Source organism: Erpetoichthys calabaricus, chromosome 9 (genome assembly GCF_900747795.2).
Source record: "Erpetoichthys calabaricus chromosome 9, fErpCal1.3, whole genome shotgun sequence".
Taxonomy (NCBI): Eukaryota; Metazoa; Chordata; class Cladistia; order Polypteriformes; family Polypteridae; genus Erpetoichthys; species Erpetoichthys calabaricus.
Genome location: NC_041402.2, coordinates 150,405,942 through 150,428,032, shown reverse-complemented (window position 1 = coordinate 150,428,032; position 22,091 = coordinate 150,405,942). Strand labels below are relative to the sequence as shown.

Here is a 22,091-nt window from a genome sequence, read left to right as displayed (position 1 = left end):
ATTTCTAATCAGCCTAAGTCAGATTTTAATTGACCAGTGCTTTGCAGTGTTAAAGACAGGGACATCAGTATTGCAGTAGGCTATTGATATACAAAGCTTGGCATACACACACTTTTATGATTAAACTTGTCTATTAAACTAACAATGTCAGCCAAGCCCCCAGGGATATGCCTTTGAAAATGTCATTATCCATTGAATTTGAAAGGTAATTTCCTTCAGTGCTCCAAAATAAGCAGTATTTATGTTCAGTAACGTAATTGCTTCAACTACTAAACTAGAGCTCATCAGCACTCAAAGCTCTTGCTTCCTTTAATTTTTTTGTGTGCTTCTATTAAGTGAGTCTAAAATTGGAATACATGATAAGCAGCATGTTTCCTGAATTAGAACTCTGATCAAGAGGTAAGAAAACTGTAACAATTTGTGTAAATACTGTATGTAACCATTGTGAAAATATGGCTGGTCTGGCACAGGGGACATCAAATGATGCATTCCATTAAAAAGGATTAGCCTAAAAAACCTTATTTCCACTACTTGCATCTGTGATCTCATCGTTCCAATTAATATCCAGAGCTCCAGTAGGTAAGAATGAGGGTGTTGATTGACTGGTCAATTTAAAATTTCATCTGAAGATATTGCTCACACTTTTCAATTAGTTTCCAGAACAACACTTTTAAAACTGTTTCTGCTACAGTGATCTGTTAGGCATTCTTATCCTTGTTTGGTAGCAAGACCCCAGGCAGGTACTTAAAATCCATCATTTGAGTTAGTTGTTTTCCTCATTATTCTTGAGACAGGATCATAAAAATAGTTTTGAAGGTGTTCATTCTGAGCCCAGCAGTATCATACTTGATAGTGTATGGCCAGAATGTTGGCTCAGCACTTGCAAAGTAAAGAGATGGAGTCTGGTCTGATGCCATCCAGATCATAAGTGTGTATAGCATCAAACTAGACACCCCAGTCGTTAGCAAAGATCAGGCCACTGATTGAAAAATCAGTCTGTATAACTGGTGCTCCATAGTAAACACCCTGGTCACGATCTCCTTTAAGCGGTAATTCACTTCTAAAAAACAACTAAAAATATCACCAAAAAATCAGACACTAACATCTCAACTTGATGATGTTTCTCAAAAATTACATGAATAGTGATTAATGAGTTACGTCTGGACCACCTTCTTTATATTAGGGCTTTGGATTTGGGTAATGGAGAACATGGATAAGTTTGATTGTCGGAGGTACCCTCCCTGGACAGGAGAATATTGCTTCTGCTGTAATGTTTTTAGTATTCCATACATGTAATTTTATTTGAAACACATTTTTTGTGTCAGTGATTTGTTTTTGGTTATATTTTTATTTTAATTAAATTTGACAAAATTTATTGTTGTTAATGTCTTGTTTTTTTGATTTATAAGATGCTCTGGGTAGCGTTACATGACCACAGTTGTTGCATTACTTACATCATTGGAAGTGAAACTATAAATATGGTGCCTGGGTGGATACATATCTTAATCTTCAAGAATCTAGCAATAATTAGTTTCAATTCCAAATAGACTGCCATGTCAGGTTTTTTACCTTTCTGATCCTTGACTTCAATTTTCACTGTTTTTTTGCATTTTGCATCTGTTGTGCACATTTTCATCTCCTGGTCTGTTATCATTTCCGCTCACAATAATTCCTGGAGACTACACGTCTCTGAACAACTGCCTTACAGGGCAATATGTTTCCCAGTGTGCTGGGTGGCAGCTCTGCTGGAGTCCTTAGGAGCCTCTGGAAAGAGAGCTACTAGAAGAATGATCCTCTGTTATCTTGGCGCACCATCTGACCTTAAAGAGCTTCTGGGCTACAGCTGTGTCATGATGGAAGTACAGTACATACGTCAGGGTCTAGTTTTAAAAGGAGCCTTCCCTACTCATTCAGGTGAGTCAGAGTCAGTTATGAAGCAGAGCAAAGCTCACCCGCAGTGGAGAAGAAGAAGGAGCACATAACTAAGTTGTAAAAAAAAGCCCTGCATCTGGAAGGCATCTTGGAGGACAATAAAAAGTGCTTTTTGAATCTGAGGCTTGTTTATCATGGTTTTATTCTTGGTTTGGGGTGTGAAATGCCCCATATAAGTCACACTGTGTAACAAAAAAAATCCATTGTTAAGGTGGTCTTGTAATATAGAAGAAACTGACTAAATTGTTGTGTATTATAGGTAGCCTTACTTCTACTTTGTCAGTAACAACATACTACACCATATTCATTGACTGGTAGATGCACTTCTGTAGCCCCTATTATAAAGTGTTACTGTTTGTATGCTTTTATTAAAAATGTGATCGTTTATCATTGTTGTGAGAAAAGAGCTGGTATTATAGTTTAATTAGCTTAATTATTTTTGTTATTTATCTAAGGGGAGTTACAAAAAATATATATTTCATACCCCTGAGTGGTTGACAGTTCCCTGTGAACATCATGTAGGAGAGCAGAGAGGTAGAAAGCCTGCATTCTAAAGCTCCTTGGTAATCAATTGTGACATCAATAGATTGAATAGTGTGACAACAGTTTGGATGGTCATGAGAAACTCAATCACCAACTTTAGAGAAAGTAACAAAAATGTTAATTATTAACTTGTTTAACTTGTTTGGAGAGAAGAGGTACAGTATATTTAATAAAGAAGCTGAAGCTGAAAGGAGACCTCATGGAAAGAAAAGAGGCTGAAGACAGTAAGAAGCAGACCTGTTCAGGGAAATGTAGGTCAAGATTAAAGTTTTGAACTGGAACCTTACAGCATTGTGAAGCTGGTGGAGAGAGCAGTACTAGTGTGGTTTAGGTGCTGGACAGAGAAAACCAGTCAGGCAGCAGTGTTCTGAATGAGTTGGAGATTTCAGATAACATTTCCCAGCTAAGATCTGCAGCAGTCTGAGTTTGTGGTAGATGAACACAGATACACAGTGTGGAACTTGTAAAGGGTAAATTCCATAAAAACATTACAAAAAATTCTTTACACATAGGACCATAGACACATGGAATAAATTCCAAGTGGTATGTTAGAGAGCAGGACTTTAGTGGCCTTCAGATCTCGAATTAATGTTTTTGGAGATATTAGATGAATAGGATTGGGGTGAGCTTGTTGGGCTGAATGGACGGAACTTATCAAAATCGCTCTAATGTTCACATGAAAAGAAAGAAATGTGTTAATTTAAAGATACGGTCATTCAAAATCATGTCTATGATTAATAGGAATCAAGGAATTCCTCTAGACAGTGCTTTATAGTGCCTGAGTGGGTTTAGGGTGACTGGGACCTTAGCAACAATTTACCAGTCATCAACTCTGTGTTCTTTGTAACTGTCTGCAGTTGCATGGCCTTCTTTACTTCACCATGATAAGCATATGTGACAATTTAGACCTGAAATGGCTGTAGACCGTCGTCTAAGTTAAAGCACATTTCGTCCAGGGTTGGTTTCCTTAAGGGTTAATTTGTTTCTCATACAGCAACAGGAGCTGAGCAAGCAAGGGGCTGTCAAAATGGACAAGTTTCTCTGAAAAAACAGTCGAGAAACAAAGCTGCCTTGCATTTCCCCACCTGCATTTGAGTATTTGCATTCATGAAGCTCTTCTCTAATGTCACTCAAGTTTTTGGCAATCTGCAACACTAAAATGTCAGTAATGCTCAGAGGTAAAATGTTAATCTTTGTTTTAATATAATTCAGGAAAAGAACAGTATTGCTTTTTACAACTCTCATGGATATCTCATGAAGTGGGCATTTGAAAAAATAAAAATGCCATTCCCTATTCTGGAAATAATAATAAAAGAATTCCCATATGCTAAGACAATACAGGTAATGTTCTTACTTACGACTTACGAGCGTTAAAAATAAAGAACAATGTGTTTTAATGTTTTTCTCATATAACTGGAAGCAGCTGCCATTATTCATCTTGTAGCTACAAGTATCTATTGGGACTAAAATGTCAGAAGGACTGTGCAAATTTAATTTTTTTACTTTTTCTTACTTCATATTTGCCTTCTGAGTAGGATAGGCAGAGGTCAGCAATGCTGTATCCTCAAACCACTCATTTTCAGTGTGGAGTTTGCACATAATCCATTTGTCCAGATTGACTTAGTCCGGTTTCATGTGTGATGGATGGCCAGGGCCCATGCCCGGCCGGGATGCCCCTTCATCACATCTGCCAGGGGGACAAGGGTGGGAAGCCCAGTATCTCCCCCTGGACGCTAGATGGCAGCCTCCCTGAGTTGCAGTGGTGCTTCAGACTCCCCCAGGGCTTCATGGGGGTTGGAGTTCTGTGCAGCTCTGTGGGATTCTGCAGGTACCGCCAAGGGGTGCTGCAGCAGGAGCTGCTGGCCCCTTTTGGGCACAGGTTTCGCCTTACCCGGAAGTGCAGCCAGACGTCGCCAATCAAACACCTGGAGCCCTTCCGGGTACCCAATAAAAGGGAGCCAGCGACCACCACTCAGCGGCCAGAGTTGGGTGGCAGGAGGACAAAGCTTGCTGAGGAGGAGTGGTGGTGAAGAAGGAAGAAAGTGCTTGGTGTGATTTAGTGTGCTTTGGGACTGTGTTGTGTCTGTGGGTACGGAGAATGCGTAGCCCACAGACGAAGAAAAATAAATATTTGTTTTATTTTACACGTGCCTCCCATGTCCAATCTGTGTCGGGTCGTGCACTATATAGCGTCCTTCTTACACATGTTAATTGTTCCTTTAAATTGGCATGTCACACAAAGTTGGTGTTGTGCTTAGTTTTGCCTCAGTGTCCCTGTATTGTTGAGGACAGGTTCACAAAATGGACAGAAGCAGTTCTGATTAATGGCACAACTTCTCTTTTAATTATCATCTTCTCCTTTCAGCTTTGACCTGCTGAGGGTCATGTTAAAACCAGACATCCATTTATCTATTTTATCTATTTATTCAGTATATTTATGTATATTGACTATATTTATGCATCTAGATTGCAAATAGCATACATTGCATCAATATTCATATTGCTTACTACACGTCAATATTGCTGCTACTTGTTTGTCTTGTCTTTGCACAATGTCTTGTCTTGTTTGTGTTTTAATTTTAATTCTATCTATTTATTTATTTATGTTTAATTTAGTATTTGCACTTTATGTTGTTGCACTGTGGACCCTGAGCTTCGTAATTTCATCTATTTGTATACTTGTATACTGTATGGTTAAGATGACAATAAAATTCACTCTGACATTTGACTTTTGACTTTGATCTAGAAACTATCTTCATTTTCATGATGAGGTGTTACTTTATATAGCCTCTTTTCATAATTCTGTACTTTAAATCTTGGCACTAAAATTTCATCCAACCTTTTCCAAACCCCCATATTCAATTCAGGCCTGTGTCAGACATTATAAATGATATTCAGTATTATTTGAGTTTAAATGATACATTTTTCATTACATATTTATTGGAACGCTCAGCCAACTAGAAAACAAATTCACATCATAGATTTGTCATCCAGACACCCGGGATTATATTTATTAAAATACAATAAAACAATCAAGAGTAAGAAAAGTCAGTGAGCAGCAAGTCTTCTAAGGGTATGAGGGTCTTTGTCTCATTAAGATTACAGTCCAATATTTTTTTAAACATGTTTAATGACAGATACTAAGTGCCACTGATCTGCAGGGCATCTCTTTATTAAGAAGGCAGCTTCTCCTGTTATCACATCTGAGGTCCCTCTTGTACAAATCATGTCTGGTATGAGGTGGATGTTACACATTGGTAGTGGTTGAAATGTAGTTTAGATACATGCAGTATTAATAATTAGCTATTATTGTCATTATTTTACAAATAAAATGTGGAAAGTGTATATATGCATATATATTGTAAGACAAGAGAAACAAAGAAAAAGGTTTGGCGATCCACCACCGAACGAGGAGCAATGAGAATAACAAAACAAGCAAGTTATCGCTCAAGACTGAGTCCATATATGACTGAGAGTGATGCAGAATAGTGACGGTTTTATAGAGGGTAGGCAGTAAGAGGTGTTTCTTGCACCTGGAAGTGAGATCAATAATGGGGTTAGATGGGAGGTCTGTAGTGAAACCAGAAGTGAGGTCATTGGTGGAGCTGGAGGTGAAGTTGATGTAGCAGCCAGAAGTGAAGTCAGGTGGACTTTCCATCTGAGGATCTGTAGAGCAAGGAGAAAAGGCGTTAGTGTGCACTGCAGACCCTTGTGAATGACCAGGCTGTGGTAGGCAATTTAGTCAGGACACAGAGAAACACCCTACTCTTTTTGAAAGATGTGTTAAGAACTTTTATGGCCACAGAGAGTCAGGACCTTAGTTTCAAGTCTCATCTGAAGGAAGGGACCAATTTTTAACAGCCTGGTGTTCCTGTCAAGCACTGGGGCATTGGAATCTACACAAAGACCACAGGGTGTGCCTCCAGTGGTCTCACCAACACCTCTTTCAGCATCAAACAAAGTTTTTCCTAAATGATTTCTCAACCATGCACTGGCCGGGCCCAAACATGCTTGGCTTCAAGTGGACTACCTGTTCTGAAGTACAGGTGGTATGGCTACATAGTGGGCTTAATTTGGCTTTTTGAGCAACAGAAAATAAACATCAAAGTGATAGCAGATCTCTGCAAAATGGTCTAAATTAGTCACAAATATAAAACACAAAATAATTGATCACATAAGTATTCACTCCCTTTAATATGATGCGCCTACAGGTAAATCATCACTGGTGCAGCCAATTGGTTCTAGAAGTCACATAACACTGCACAATAAAGTTTTTGCTTCTTGAACACTCTTTGGTGTTCCTTATAGATTTTTGGGTGCTGATCACTAATATCACATCAAAATTTACCCATCACGTAAAAAAACATCTTCAGTTTTGTCTTGATTTTTTCTTATATTTGTATCCAAACATTTTCGCTCCCGTAAGTGACTTATCAACAACGGTTTGTGCAGCTTGGGCATGTCCAGGCATGGAATCAGGCCAGGTTGGAAGCTGTTCTGTGGAAGCTGACATCCTGGGCAGGTCTGAACGAGCTTGACAATGTCTCAGCATGCTTTAAAGGTGGCTTGCATACACAGTTCCTGCTCATTTAGTTAATATAGATATCCTAATCTGCCTTCAGCAATGAGACCCGTGCCACATGACGACAGTCTTCCAATTCCGAAACCACCAGAGGATTGGAACTTAGATGAGCCAGATGAAGAAACTGCAATGCAGGCTACTGACAGTGACATTGACCTGGATTTTGAACCGTGCTCATCAGGCGATCCACATCTGATAACACAGTCTGAATTGAACGATTTGGTCAGAGATTTGGGTCTGTCAAAAGCAAAAGCCGAGCTGCTGGGTTCGAGACTGCATGAATGGTGTTTATTGTTACCAGGTACGAAAATGTCTGTGTTTCAAGGCCGGCATCATGATTTAACCACATTTTTTGCACAAGTCGACAGTCTCTGTTTCTGTTGTGACATTGAAGGATTGTTCTCGGCCTTGGGTTGTGATCACAACCTGGAAGAGTGGCGTCTCTTCATTGATTCATCAATGTTAAGCCTGAAAGCTGTTCTGCAACACAATGGCAACATTAATCCTTCAGTACCTGTTGGCTGTGCAGCACACATGAAAGGAACGTAAGAGAATATGGAACTGTTGCACGTCCAGTATAGCAGGTACAACTGGAATATCTGTGGAGATCTTAAAGTCGTTGCTCTGTTACTAGGACTGCAGCTTGGCTATACAAAGTACTGTTGTTACATCTGTGAATGGGACAGCCATGCCAAAGAGTCGTACTATTCTCGACAGAACTGGCCACTCCGTAAAAAGTTAGTTTCAGGACAGAAAAATGTGGCACATGCATCGCTTGTCGACCCAGCAAAGATATTTTTGCCTCCTCTTCACATAAAACTGGGACTCATGAAGAATTTTGTGAAAGCACTGAACAAGGAAGGCGAAGGTTTTCGTTATTTAAGACAGATGTTCCTAAGAATAACTGATGCCAAGATCAAAGAGTAAATTTTTGCTGGCCCCCAGATCAGACATGTTATGAGTGACAAGCGGTTTGAAGATCTGTTAGTTGGGCTGGAAAAAAATGCCTGGAAAGCCTTCAAAGACTATGTTGACAATTTTCTGGGCAATTACAGAGCCCCAAACTACATTCAGCTGGTAGACAAACTTCTCAAGGCATACGAGACAATGAAGTGCAACATGTCACTCAAGATTCATTTCTTCCACTCACACTTGGACTTCTTCCCCGCAAATCTCGGTGCTGTCAGTGACGAACACAGTGAAAGGTTTCACCAGGACATTGCTACGATGGAGAAACGATACCAGGGCAACTAGAATCCTTCAATGCTTGCTGACTATTGTTGGACACTGCAACATGATGCACCAGACATTGAATACAAAAGAAAATCAGGAGCAAAACAATTTTAATTCTGTTGAATTTAATAGCTTATGCGAAACATAAACGTGACTAAGTACATTATTGTCAGTAAACTTATAATTGTGTATTTCTCAGAGTTCTTACATGATGCAGTAAAACCAAAACTATATTTGTGCATACCCAGTAGGTACCTGTTACATTCAGCAAAAACTTTTCAGGAAACAAGACTTTTCAAAAAAATTGTTGTGCAGTGTAATTAGTTCAAAGAGATCATCTGTTTGTAGCCAAGGGGTTTCAGATGATTATAGAATAAGTGTGACTTATCTGGAAGGTCCACCTTCTAGTGACAAGAGAACACTCCAGGCAACTCCTCAAAAAGGTGATTGAAAAGCACAAGCCAATGGATAGAGACAAGAAAATATCCAAGTCATTAAATATATCTTGAAGTCCAGCTAAATCAATAATTAAGATATAGAAAGAGTATGGCACAGTTGTAAATCTGTCTAGAGCAGGCCATCCACAAAAACAGAGTAATTGTTCAAGAAGAAGACTAGTGAGAGAGGCCACCAAGAAACCTATGAGAACTCTAAAGGAGATACAAGCTACAGTGGATGAGATTGGATAGACTGTACATACAACTGTTGTTTCACCAGTCGCATCTTTATGCGAGAGTAGTAAAGAAAAAGCCACTGCAGTGAGCAAACAGGGAGTGTGATAAGCTTGTTCAGGATGTGGGAAGTGATGGGCTTATCAGCTCCTAGCCACTACTTGGACCTGTAGACAACTGAATGGATGAAGTGATTTGGTCAAAGTTCATTAGTGCAGTAAAACTTACTTTTTCCTTTGGTCAGTTGACCATATAATACTTACTTTTGCTCCAAGTATCCTTCCCATCATTTAGAACTTGCCCTGTTTGTTGTGTACATTAGAGCAACACTGAATTTCATTCCCAACCAGCCTGGGGAGGAGCATTGTCTTTTTCATTTTCATGAAACAGTTGTGTACTGATTTTTTACACCATGGTGTCCCCGCCAGAATAGAAAGATGAGTGACAGAGGGCTTGAGGCACTCTGCCTTCCTTATTAAGATGGCAGCAAAACCAGAAAGGCCTACATGTGGGTAGACAGATGCTGAATATATATATATATATATATATTTTTATATATATATATATATATATATATATATATATATATATATATATATATATATATATATATATACTGTATATATATATAAAGTGGATTAATTTATAGTTGTCTAGTAACAGAGTAAACTGAAAACCTTGTAGATAGAAGCAAGTGGCACCTGCTGTCTAGTTTGGGAGGATGGATCGTGCGCATGTAGGCTGCTAGTCTGTCATTCAGATGAGTCATAGCTTTGTTCTTCTTATTGTTTTCCCTTTCCTGATCAGAGTACTCATTAAACTCCTTCAGGCAGCTGTTCCAAAAAAAACACTCTCAGCTCCTGAAAAATATTAACACGCAACAGCTATCACTTGCTTCTGGCTCTGATCATTTATATACTAAATTACGTTTACCTGCAATACACTATTGAAGGTCCATACGTGTGAAGTTACCGTGACTGCCTTGGTCAGTTTATCCTGAGACAAATAAAGATGTGGACAATGTTAGAAATGTAGCAATTTGTAAAATAATTTTCACGGTGATCAACAACCCTATATGTGACTCACCTAACCAAACATTTTCCAGTCCCCAACAATGGCTTATTCTAGTTTTCATTCTGTTCCTTAGCTTTCATGAGTGGAGCTTCTATATTGATTTGAAACCTTCTTCTCAAATCCAAAATCTTTGCAATGCCCTAATTGAGGGAATAGTTTTTGTAAATGTTCCCTAAAGATTTGACCAACAGATATTTCTTCAGCATCTTATTAAAATACGCTGCTGTAATTTTAGCAGTGTAGTAGTATTTTTGCAGTGGTTTTCCACGTTAAATATTAACTGTCAGTTTTTTAGATGATAAAGCAATTTCTCTCATATTATGCATTCAAAATTCTAAAGTAATGTAAACTGGCCTAATATGTCAGTGATCATGAGGATGTTTGTGAGAGCACCTTGTGATGGACTGACACCCCATCTAGGGCTGCTTCTTGAAGGCTCCCTCAGACCTAAAGTTGAATTAAGCAGACTTGAAAAATATATTGTGTCATTCCAATAACTTTTTTCCTGAGTAATTTGGGCATTACATACTTATATACTTATTAAGTTCTTGTATTTAATTAATTCAATACTTACAGTGTTTTCTCAAAGCATACTTTTTATTACACAATTATCCTTTACAAATCTATGTATTACTGTATTTTTGGATTCATAATTTGTTGTTATTTATACATTTTGAAACTTTATTATTTAAACTTGTTATTTTAAACCCAGAAAATCACTTATCTCATAAAAATATACCCAGTACCGTCGATGGCACTGGATATCTCATCTGCATTTGCAGTGTTTATCATTCAGAGTGGGCTCGTTCAGCTGTATGTCAGTTCTTTAAATTTTTCAATCTCCATATTTATATTCAAACTGAAGACACACCTCTTCTGTATTTTATTCAAAAACTGACAATCTCATTCATAATCTGTGACACCTAATTTTCAGTCTCCGCAATGTCCTTGCCTAACGCATACCTGACCTCATGCTTTTGATTTACTCATCTGTTCACTTTTGGGCACTGCCTGTGTTAGCTTCATTCTGTGTGTTTATGCAATTTTAGTTTTCTTGTGCAGCAATATTGTAATTGTGCAATGTAAAGAGTCCTATTCTGTATATTACTGCAATTTCAGTTTTACTATGCTGCAATATTCTAAATATTCTTTATACAATTTCTTGTAAAATAACATGAAAGAAAAGTAAACCAATTTTCTACAATTTGTGAGGTACTTTGTCTTGACAGAGCACTAGTAGACTGGCAATCAGGTGTTTGTGTCTACTAACTCTAGCTTTTCACATTTCTACTTTGTGGGCAGTATCAAGTATGTTTGCTGAACAATAATTTTCTTTTTTTTGCTTAATAACATTCAATTCCAAAGCATAATTATGTGTTTTATTGTGCATTACAAATAACAAATATTTGGAATAGCAGAATTGTATTTAGAGTCCATTTAGACTGTATTCTGACAGTTCTTATTGAGCCTTCAACTAATGTGTCTGCTGACAGTTTATATAAGTGCCTTGAGCATGGGAAAGGTACTATATAAGTAATGTTGTTATTATTATTATTATTATTTAGTTTTTTTAAAATGATCATTTGGTAAAATGCCAAAATAATGTTAAATGCATCATTAGAAGTATTAGAAGTACTTGTGGTTTTGTTTACTACTACAGGTACTTGGTTTTTTTCTTGTGACTTACCATATATTTGAATCATTCTGGTGTTATACCTTGTTATCTTGTTCATTCTGTTTTGTAACCTGCTAAATCCCATGTTGGGTGGCTAGAGGGTAGTTTTTAGTGCCCTCTCCTTGAATCTTGCACCAGGTTGCCATCTGTGTGGAGTCTGAAATTGCATCTCATGCCTATGTGCGTTTTTTGTTCTGTTAACTCTGGTTTTACTTACGACAACACAAACACATGTAAATGTAGCAGATTCAATAGTTAGACTGACTCTGTGTTAGTAGGCCCTGTGGTGGATGAGCACCTCATCCAGGTGCTGGTACCTGATTTTATATACAATATTGCTGAGATAAGCCCCAGTCCATCATGACCTTGAAGTGGTTTATGCCAGCTTGAGAATGTTATGTTAAATGGAATATGGGGTCATTGGATGAACACTATCCTGTCAACAAGAATAAGTTCTGAATGTGGTGCCACATACCTAGGCCTAAAGCAGGCTAATTTACAGTAGGTTCATAAATCAACCTAACCAACACAATCTTGGGTGTGAAAACCAGGCACAAAAATAATGTGGAAGGTCCACAGAGGCACTAAGTGAGCTGGGATTAAAACACAGCTACTGGCGCTGTGAGAGAGCAGAATTCACAACTAACTTTTTTGTCCCTCACACTAAATACAAGTAACTACTGTAGGTGACTGAGTTTTTAGAGCTGCTGCTCCCAGGCTATGGGACTCACTACCTCTTTATATTAGACAGTCTTGTACAATTGCTGCTTTTAAAACAATTTTAAAGACATGTCTTTTAATAGAGACTTTTATGTGCCAATTATTTTATTTGTAATTTGACTGTCTTATTTATCTAATTTTAATTTTGATAAATTTTTGGCTCAGTGTCCTTGAGTGTTTATGAAAGGTGCTTATAAAAAAACTATTTATTATTATTATTATTATTATTATTATTATTATTACATTACTGCTGAAGCCCTACGCTGTAAAATTCTTTATTCGCTCTGGAAGCTTCCGTAAATGATTCAGTGCAAGGCAGATGGTTAACTCAGAAAAGCTTTTGATTTATTAAAGCACATGAAACAGAAGTTTACAAAAGACACCCATCTCCATTACTCTCTGTTGCTAACCTCTCCCCTTATTTATTCATATATTTACCTTGGTTATCTGGTTCATAACTTTATTTAAAACCTTAATTCACAATATATTACATACACCCCCCCCCCCCCCCCATCTTTTTTTGTTATTTTCTTGTACTCTTCTTTCAATGGTCCATTCATTCATTTTCAGCTTAATTCACTGGGGACCACACGGGGTTTGAAGAATGTGTATAAAACAAAATTTGATTAAGAAGTTGACCAATTAATAGCCTTGTTGATTGTACTGTATATTCTAAAAAGAAAAGATCAATGCACATGCTTTTTAAAATTATCCTTTCATTCAATATCCCTCGGTATAATGTGCTCAGTACAAACTGAAAGTTCAAATATTCTTTCTACTGTCTTAATAAAAGTATTCATTTAAAATGTGTAAAATTCATGTTAAAAGTGAAACATCTGTAACAGACATTTTCTCTTGTATCAGAATATAACAAGTAATTGTCCAGCAGTCCTTTTCAAAACCTGTTTTTCTCTACAACAGGACAGAGCTGCCAGTGCTGGGTGTTTTAAATTTTTGGTCCCTGTCTGGGTTTCTAGATTATTTTTTTATTTTAAAATTTAATTAAACCTAAGTTTCCTATATATTACATTTTATCGTTTGTATATTGACATTGACTTGGGCTACTGCAGACTATGAACACGTTCTCGTTCACAGTCCATGGAGTGCAGACTCTTGGTGGAAAAAGCCAGCACTGGAGTAGCGGCCATTTCATTGGCTGGCAGTAGAGTTTCTGCTGTCGTACTTTCTTTGCTATCGACTCGTCCATTCTCAAATCCTACTATCTGATTGGCTGTTTGGTGCACCTTTCTTGCTTTAATAATAGCGACACGGACACGTTTTAAGCAGTTGAGCGTCTCATTCACTGGCGGCATACGTGTCATGGTTAGTTTGTCTTTGACTGCAGTGTGAGTGCGTACTCCCAAGTTCCAGTTTAGTAGTACATTTGCAGCATTGCAATTTGCATCCCCTGTTAACACCGATGAATGGAGATAGTACCTGTCAATAAATAGGTAAAAATAATTTAGTTTAAAGCTTCTTTATTGAGTGTTATGTTACCTAGGTGTTTTTGAATGTTTATTTGAATACGGGGTGTTTTTTTAATGAAAGTCACTATAACAGGGGCAATTGTAGCAAAACCTCTTCACCGCAAGAAACAAACTTGAATGAGACGCACACTTGCATGCATACGAATTTAGGATTGCCGGTCATCGTAACCTCTTTATCTACAGTACTGAGAATACCCAGAACGTGCAAATTTCGTGCAGACAGTGATCGAGCTAGAAATCAAGCACTGGAGCTGGAATGCCTGTATTTTTGTGTTTTACCACTGAAATTTTAGCTAGTGATGTACTTAGTGATAGAGCTGGATGGTATCCGTAGTTTCAAAACCAGCATCTTAACAGTCATTCTGCCTACAATTTGAAAATAAAAAACTATTGCAGTTACATCAGTAAAAAGACACAAACCATACCTGGATAGAGTGCCAGCCTATTACAGGGCACACTCATCACTCACTTACTTGCTCATTCATCACACAATTTCTTTGGAGTGTACTCTGAGCAAAATACACGTAAGACATGGGAAGAATTCCACACAAAAGCTGGTAGTCGAACCCTAGGGCTGGGAGACAGTTATAGAAGTTATTGGACATTACCCCACTTGCTCCTTTATATAGTGACCCATTAAAGTGATAAAACAGATAATAAATTCAGGGATGACAAGGATGGCACAGCAGCCTAGTATGAGATAAAGAGGAATGTATAGACTTGAAAGGTTAAAATAGTTCATAACTGAAGAAAATGTTTCCACATTGACGTTTGGGAACTGTCTTGTGAGCAAAAAACAAGAAAGCGACCAGAATGTGATGTGTTACAGATGAAGAATCCACTGCCAGTGGAGTTAGCAGCTCTCACTGAGACAGATGGCTACTGTGATGGATAAAGATACTTAATTGACACATCCTGCCAAATTACACCTGCATTCGACTTGAGCCTGTTGGGGCCACTTGGAAACTATCAAGGATGTGAGAACTCTGTGTGTGTGTCTGTGAAAGCAGCAAATGACTTCTCTTACACCCAGAAGCTGCTCACTGAAGTGCTATCTCTGTCTCAGCTTCTGCATTTTGCCACCTGATAGTGTCATTGACTCATCTTGCTGCCATGCTCCAAAATAACACATTATACAAAATTTAATTCTACTAACCCAGCTTTGCTTTTTCATTTCTATTGAAATTTTGCTAAAATTTGCAAAATTTTGGAACACCACCAATGCGATATTATCGCTGAGTCTGCGTTTCCTTCGTGGAATTTTAGGCAGCATGAGATTTTGTTAAGATGCTGGGCTTGAAACCACAAGGTTGTAGACTCTGATCCTACCACTTGTTCACTTTATCAGTAAGCAGAATTTACTGATATTTCAGGGATAAATATACATCATTTGTTCAGTGTTTTGAAATGATATTCACTATCAAATCCTAATTCAAGGGCGTGATCACTTTTGATGAGCAATGTCAGTGAGATACAAACAAAGTTTAGGCAAAATCAGAATCTAATCTATCAGGTTTCTTAACCTGCTTTTTCCATTACAAGCAACAGAGAGAGCCTGATCCTGTCCTGGCCGGATTGGGTAAAAGACAAGAATCAGCCCTGTAAGGACTGCTGTTTGTCACAGGATCCATTCACTCACAGTAATATTGTCACCTATAAGGGAGTATTGTGACACGCAAGAATGTATTAAAATACATAATTTTTGTTATTTAAAAGAAAACACAAATCAGCCTACCCCTTACCCCGGTTTCCAGATCATTTGTTCAGGTAATTCAGCTTCATTCAGGGCCAGTTTAGAATCACCAGTTAGGCATAATTTTAGAGATGGAGAGTGAAACCCTTGAAAATGAAATTGTTAACATAATAATTCTCTGCCTAGTAAAGATGAGGTGAACTCCTAAATTAAATAAAGACCAGGGTTAATAAATCACTCTCTGATCAGAAGACTGATTTTTTTTTTGCCAGTTTTCAGAATTATCAGTATCAACCACATCTTCAGGTATAACATACTGTATATGGCATTGAATTCATAATGAATTGTCATTCAACTGCCAGTCCCTTTGAGGTCAGTGTTTTTTTTAAGCAGAAGTTCAAAAGGGGTAATTGGAGCCTCTTGCTTAGAAGCTGAGACCTAACCATGGGGGTCTGGTAAAGCAGCAGCAGTCTTTGCCGCATACTGGCAGAATCTAAAGTAGGTCTTGATGAAGTACTCCTTGGTGTTTCTCTGGTCTCTATGGTAACCTGGCATCAGCTGTTATTTTATTTATTTATTTTTTCCTGACAAGTTCAGGCTCTTATAGCAAAAAGACAAAATTCAAATATCAGGGTTAACACCTAACTGTGTGAATACTTCTGGCATTCTACTGGAGGTCCTGGTGATCAGTTTTAATAAAGAAAAAATTTAAATGCCAGGGAAATTATAAGAATAATACCACTCCAATAACTAATAGTACCATATCTAATTTAATTAAAATAAATAACGATACAACACCATATTGGGCAATTTTTAAATAACACATAGAATAAATAACATGGCAAATTTCAAATGTCATGCACATTATGTTTCTGTCAGTGTGTTCCATGACTGGCAGAAACAATGCTCAAATTTAAGTTTAGTTTGCATTGTTGTGTTCGTCAGAAATCTCTTTTGAAACACTTATCATAGTTGAACGCTGTTATTCAAAGGATGCAGATAAGCATTCTTTAATACACGTCCAGATTTTCTGTCTGTTACAGTCCCAACGGCTTTAATCAGCAGTAGCTTTGACACTAAAAGACCTCAAGCCTTGCGTAAGACAAGTGGCTGATGAAGCTAGTCGGATGGCGTAGAGAAATTAAAACCACTTAACTTATCAAGAAGTGTTTTCTAGGCTTCTTCAGCTAGCTGCTCATAAATAAACATGCAGCCAGTGTGGTTTGTGGCAACTGGGGGTTGCAGGTTTGTAAGCTCTTAAAAAATAAAATGGATGTCATTACTGTGACCTTAGCCTACCTTGCCTTGTAAAAGCTGCATTATGGTTTTCTATTTTATGCACTTCTTTAGTTGGTTGTCAACTATTTGAAAGTCATATACTTCGTTATATGTACTTGGCAACGGTTGTGCCAAGGCTACTGTGTGGGGTATGTCTGGTATGTATGAGGTTAACCTGCAAACTCGTGTGGAACTGACCTAAGCATGCACTTAATGCCATAATTAAACATCTGTTATTATTTAAAAAGTATGCAGTTGCCAAAAACACAGAACCTGAAGGAGGCATGGTGACTTGTCTCTAAAATACCATAGTAAATGAAGCCTTGGTCTTCATTATCCTCTAGGGGGTGCCCACTAGAGATGAGTAGTTTTTTAGTAGTCTTTTCATTTACAATGTCCACAAACAATAAACTGATAAATCAAATATCAATTCTTCCTGTAAAATTAGTGATTACTTGGTCCGGACATCCAGGACAGAGGTGAAGAAAGGAGGCATTGTGCTATATCATCGTTTTTTTGTTTGGCAGTTAAAACAAAGGCAATAGGTTTACTGGCTGATTTTTTTTTAAATTAGATGTAAACTACACACGTTGATTTACTGAAAATTCATACTTGGCTCACATGCCAACCCTGTCCCACCACCATTGTCTCAACCTAGTAATTTTTAAACAGCTAAATTCTGATTTCCTTGATTAGGATTTTCTTTACCCACAGTTCACAGATGTCACAGTGTAGTCAGTCATCAAGTAGAAGAGAAGGTTATTTCATAGTTATTCCTTCTGTTTAGTTAAATGACAAGATACAACATTTTTGTAAATGAATTGGACAGGCATTTTTGGAACATTAAGAGTTTGTCTTATCTGCTGCTGCTTGGGAGGGATTTGGTGCACTTAAATTAACCCTACACCTAACCCTAGCACTAAATATCGCTATTTAATAAAGGTAATATGACCTGAGGTATTTAAAACATTCTGGACTTACCAACTATCAAATATCCCTGAAACTCCAGATTGGGGTTACTACATTACTACATTGTGTTTGAAATTATTTTTTCCAGAAATGATACACTACAAAGACTTGTAATTAGACTGTTTAGTGGTGTAGCACCATTTTGTAGTTGTTAAAACTAGAATAGCAGGTATTTTATATACATAAAATTTTTCAACACTTGTTGAACTCCTGATTTAGATGTTGCATTGATTTTCAAGGACACTCTTCCACTGCAGCATGGCCATTGTATTTAAGAATAAGGATTGCTTGAACTAATCATCTGTATTTCACATAAAAATAAAGGAAAGATTCTCTCAGTCTTATACAGTAAATGTGATAATTCCTGGTTAGAAATTCTTCAGTTTATTCTTTTCTTTCTAGACCATAATTTCTACTTTTTATATGTAAAAGAATGTTTGCCCAATCAATTGACCATTGTCTGTCTTACAATGCCAGTTTCACTACTGTGAGTTCTTATCTCTGACACTCATATAATAAAATAATCAAAAACACCAGTGGCATACCCTTTCATCATGCAAAGACATTGTCTTTGGTCACACTTTTGTAGCCTTTGGCAGTCCTCAAATCTCACCTGGGATGAAGCATGTGACAGATAAAATGGTCAAGCTGATGGTATTATTCAGATTTTCAATAAATACTAGCTATCTTTTGGATCAGGATTTCTGAACTATATCATTTCCTGTCTGGAGTCAATTAATGCTTGCAGAAGTGAATTCTGGTGAGCATGACAGGGTCTTTTAAGCATGTAAATAAAGACAAGTATGTACTTAAATCCAAGGTATGATGTGATAAGTAAAATTATTTACCTCGTTAGACATCTCACTGTTCTACGTGTAGTTAATCCAACAAAAAAAATAGTGTTTTCTCCATCAGGTTTTCTAAAGAGAACTTGTTCAAAGCACATCTTTTAATAATATTGGGGCACATTTAATTAATGGGTTCACATGTACTGTATTTATATACTCTATTATAATAATAACTCAGGTAGTATTTGAATTCCTGAAAGAGCTTGGCTTCACTGGGTCCATGAATCAGCACTCAACCTGAACAATATTTTACTGCTGTGTCTTGTCTTCTTTCAAAATCTTGTTTTTAAATGGAGATCATGTTTAATATGAAATGATGATGGTCATGGTCACAACCAGCTTTCTTTTGTTTTATCTTTTTCAGCCCCATTACAAATCACCATTTCTCCACACCAAGGGGAAGTCAGTGTTGGAGAGTCCAAGTTCTTTCAGTGTGCAGGTGAGTGCCTCTTTTATTTTTCTGGCTAGTGACTGGAGCTTTGAACCATTTATGAAGAACTCTTCTTGGCTTCAGTGGAAATTAAGTGGTTTTATCAAAATGGGTGACAATGAACCTTGAGTCTTGAGCTAAGCTGGTAGATTGTCTGGAGATCAGAGTAGTAAAAAGTAAAGAAGGTAATCAAGGTAATGGAAATAGTGTACCAATGGTCATTATGGGGACCAGTTGAAAGTGGGGTGCTCCTGTGGTTATTGTGAGAATCCATTTAAGGTATATAAGACCATCAAAGGTTTAACAAATGAGTGGAAATCATTCAGTCCATGTGTTTTACTTGGCTAGCTAATAGCTAATTTTCTTCCAAATGTATAATGTTTCTGCTTCAACTATAAGACTCATATGTCCCGTATGTCCTTGTGTATGTGATTTACTATTTAATCTAAGTTAATTGGGTATGTTCCCAAATTATCATTGAGATGACCAGCAAAATGATGGGAGAGGTCTACCTGAAGTCATTGTGGTGACCAGATAAAGATAACTGGAAACATATTGTCGCACCTATGGTGCAAATTATTATATAAGACGAAGTATATGAAAATGGCTTTTTATTGCATTCCATGATTATAAGAAGAAGCACTTTTGATTTGACAAAGTTAGAACCCTTACAGTTGTGACATCATTTGTACTTATAGTATTTTTATGGAACTTAGATATAGTATAGTGAGATTCAACTACATCATTTTGTGTTGAAATCATTGTGATATGTTCAGCATTACAAGGCTTCTCACTTACTGGTTCACGTACAAGTTCCTTTTCTTAAAATTCAATTTGATTGATTCAATATTTCCATTTTCAAAAATAATTTTTTCATGCTTACGTGAATACACTAACTGTGACTTTATGGCAGTGAGCCCCTTTAGGCATGACAGAAATTGTAGTACCCTATTAAACTGAAGCCTGACTTGTAGAGAGCAAATTCTTCTACAAAGAAAAGCAGTTTTATCAAAACAAGCAAGCAAAACAATAATTTTCTGGTAAAATCTACAATTAAATACGTTAATGATTTTTTCCCTGCTCCACCCTTAATGGCGGCAGCTTACCTTGTTCCATAAGCAGGCAAATGCATAAAGTAACCTTTTGGTCGTTGCCTGTTTTAGATATACCCATAATCAAAGGGAATTTAAATATTTTAGCATTCAAATTCTAACTTTAGTGCAAAGGATTATTCTATGATTAAGAACTGCATGTTATTTCTGAATCAGGATTGCAATTGTTGCAGTGAATTTGGTGGGCAGCTCCATTTGCTTTACTGTGCAGTCAGTGACATATCATCCTTTTATTATTGTTTTTGTAGTAAAATAAGAATTGAATTTCAGTCTTTTCAGGAATGCATTCCAATGTCGGGGAAGAAAGCCCTCATGCGGATTACCCTTATACTTTATACTCTAAAATTCTTAAATGCTAGACACAAAGATGGCCTTTGTGTTGAAAGAGTAACAGCAAGTATGGAGTATTTTGGAAAAGTGTTACACTGCCAAAAATTCAAAAAGTTAATTTCATAACAGGAGTGAAAATGTATTATGATCAATCAAGTGAGAAAACTCTAAAGATTCTAGAGATTCAAATTACAAAGTGATGTATAAATTAGAAAAGAATTCAGCTCTGCAAATGTTGAAAACATTAAAGTGGAAAGGTTTCTTTTAATGGACTATAGCCTAGTCAGTAGTAACAAACTACGCATTTAATGAAAATGAAATGCAATTTAATGATGCCATTTTGTTATGAAATAAAATATCTAATCTGATCTTCATCTAAGCCACAAGTATGGACAATCAATTCTAATCTTTTATGTCTTTGTTGAACACACCTATCAAACATTTACAGTGTGCTGTGGAAAAAATAAGTCAACCTTTGTATTTAATAACTTGTCAAACCTCATTTGGAAGCAGTAACCACTAACAAGCCATTCCAGTAGCTGCAGATCAGACCTACACAGAATTCAGGAGTAATTGTAGATTATTCTTAATTTCAAAACTGCTTCATATCAGCCATATTCTTAGGATATCTGCTGTAAATGGATCTGTTGAGGTCATTCCACAGCATCTCTATTGGGTTAACGTTTGGCTCTGACTGGGTCACTCCAAAAGTTGTTTTTCTTTTTTCCAGTCATTGTTTAATATTTACACGAGCCACAATTCTGAGTTCACCTTGAACTTTATCATTATCCAGCTTCACTGCATCAGGAGATCCTCACAATCTGGCTTCCATCTCAATCAGCAGTAGTTGTATTGGCCAAAAGTTCTTGATGTCAGTTTTCTCTTTAGCTATTTTTGTTGCTGGATATTGATAGTTCACAATCATCTGTTTAGTACCATGCATGTTTTTGTCAGTTTCAGTAATATCAAATGAACACATCAAAAGATTTGTGAAACTAGCCAGGTCATTAAATATTTTCTTCATGTGATGGTCCAGGTTGGGTCCATGCTCCCTTCTTGCTTCTGGGAGCCTCTTGAACCCAAATTGTTTATAGTCATGAACAGTGATAAGCAAGTCAAATGAGGGCACTCACATGCAGCAAGGGGACGGTGCAGAAGTGTTAGGTGTTTTTATTAAAGTAATCCAAAACAATTTTCAAGAGTGCAGTGATTCACATCTTAAATAAGTAATCCATAAAATCATGTGGAGGTTAAAAAAGCAATAAATAATTCCATAAAAATTAGAGGTATGAAAAATCCACATGGCAGAAAACTATTACTTTAAAAAACAAGCCCTGGTGCCTCTCTTTCTAAAAGCCGACCTCTCCCTAGCTTATCTTGTATGGATCCAGCAGCGTGAGGAGATGACCTGCTGACAGGCAGAGCCAAACTTCTAAATTCAGACTCGGGTCCTTGCTGCCGTCTGTGGCCCCAGCAGGGTGCCGAGCTAAGCCTCCCTTCTGCAATTCCCCCTG

General features: G+C 37.2%; 1 protein-coding gene across 9 annotated transcripts in view; it reads left to right on the top strand.

The window, feature by feature from the left end:
- ncam1a (neural cell adhesion molecule 1a) overlaps positions 1 to 22,091 on the top strand; it is a 765,634-nt gene that overhangs the window by 561,250 nt on the left and 182,293 nt on the right. For all 9 annotated transcript variants that reach the window (XM_051932379.1, XM_051932377.1, XM_051932380.1 and 6 more), the window contains exon 3: positions 19,070 to 19,144. In XM_051932379.1, coding sequence (XP_051788339.1) covers positions 19,070 to 19,144 — 75 coding nt within the window. The remainder of the gene's footprint in view (positions 1 to 19,069; positions 19,145 to 22,091) is intronic.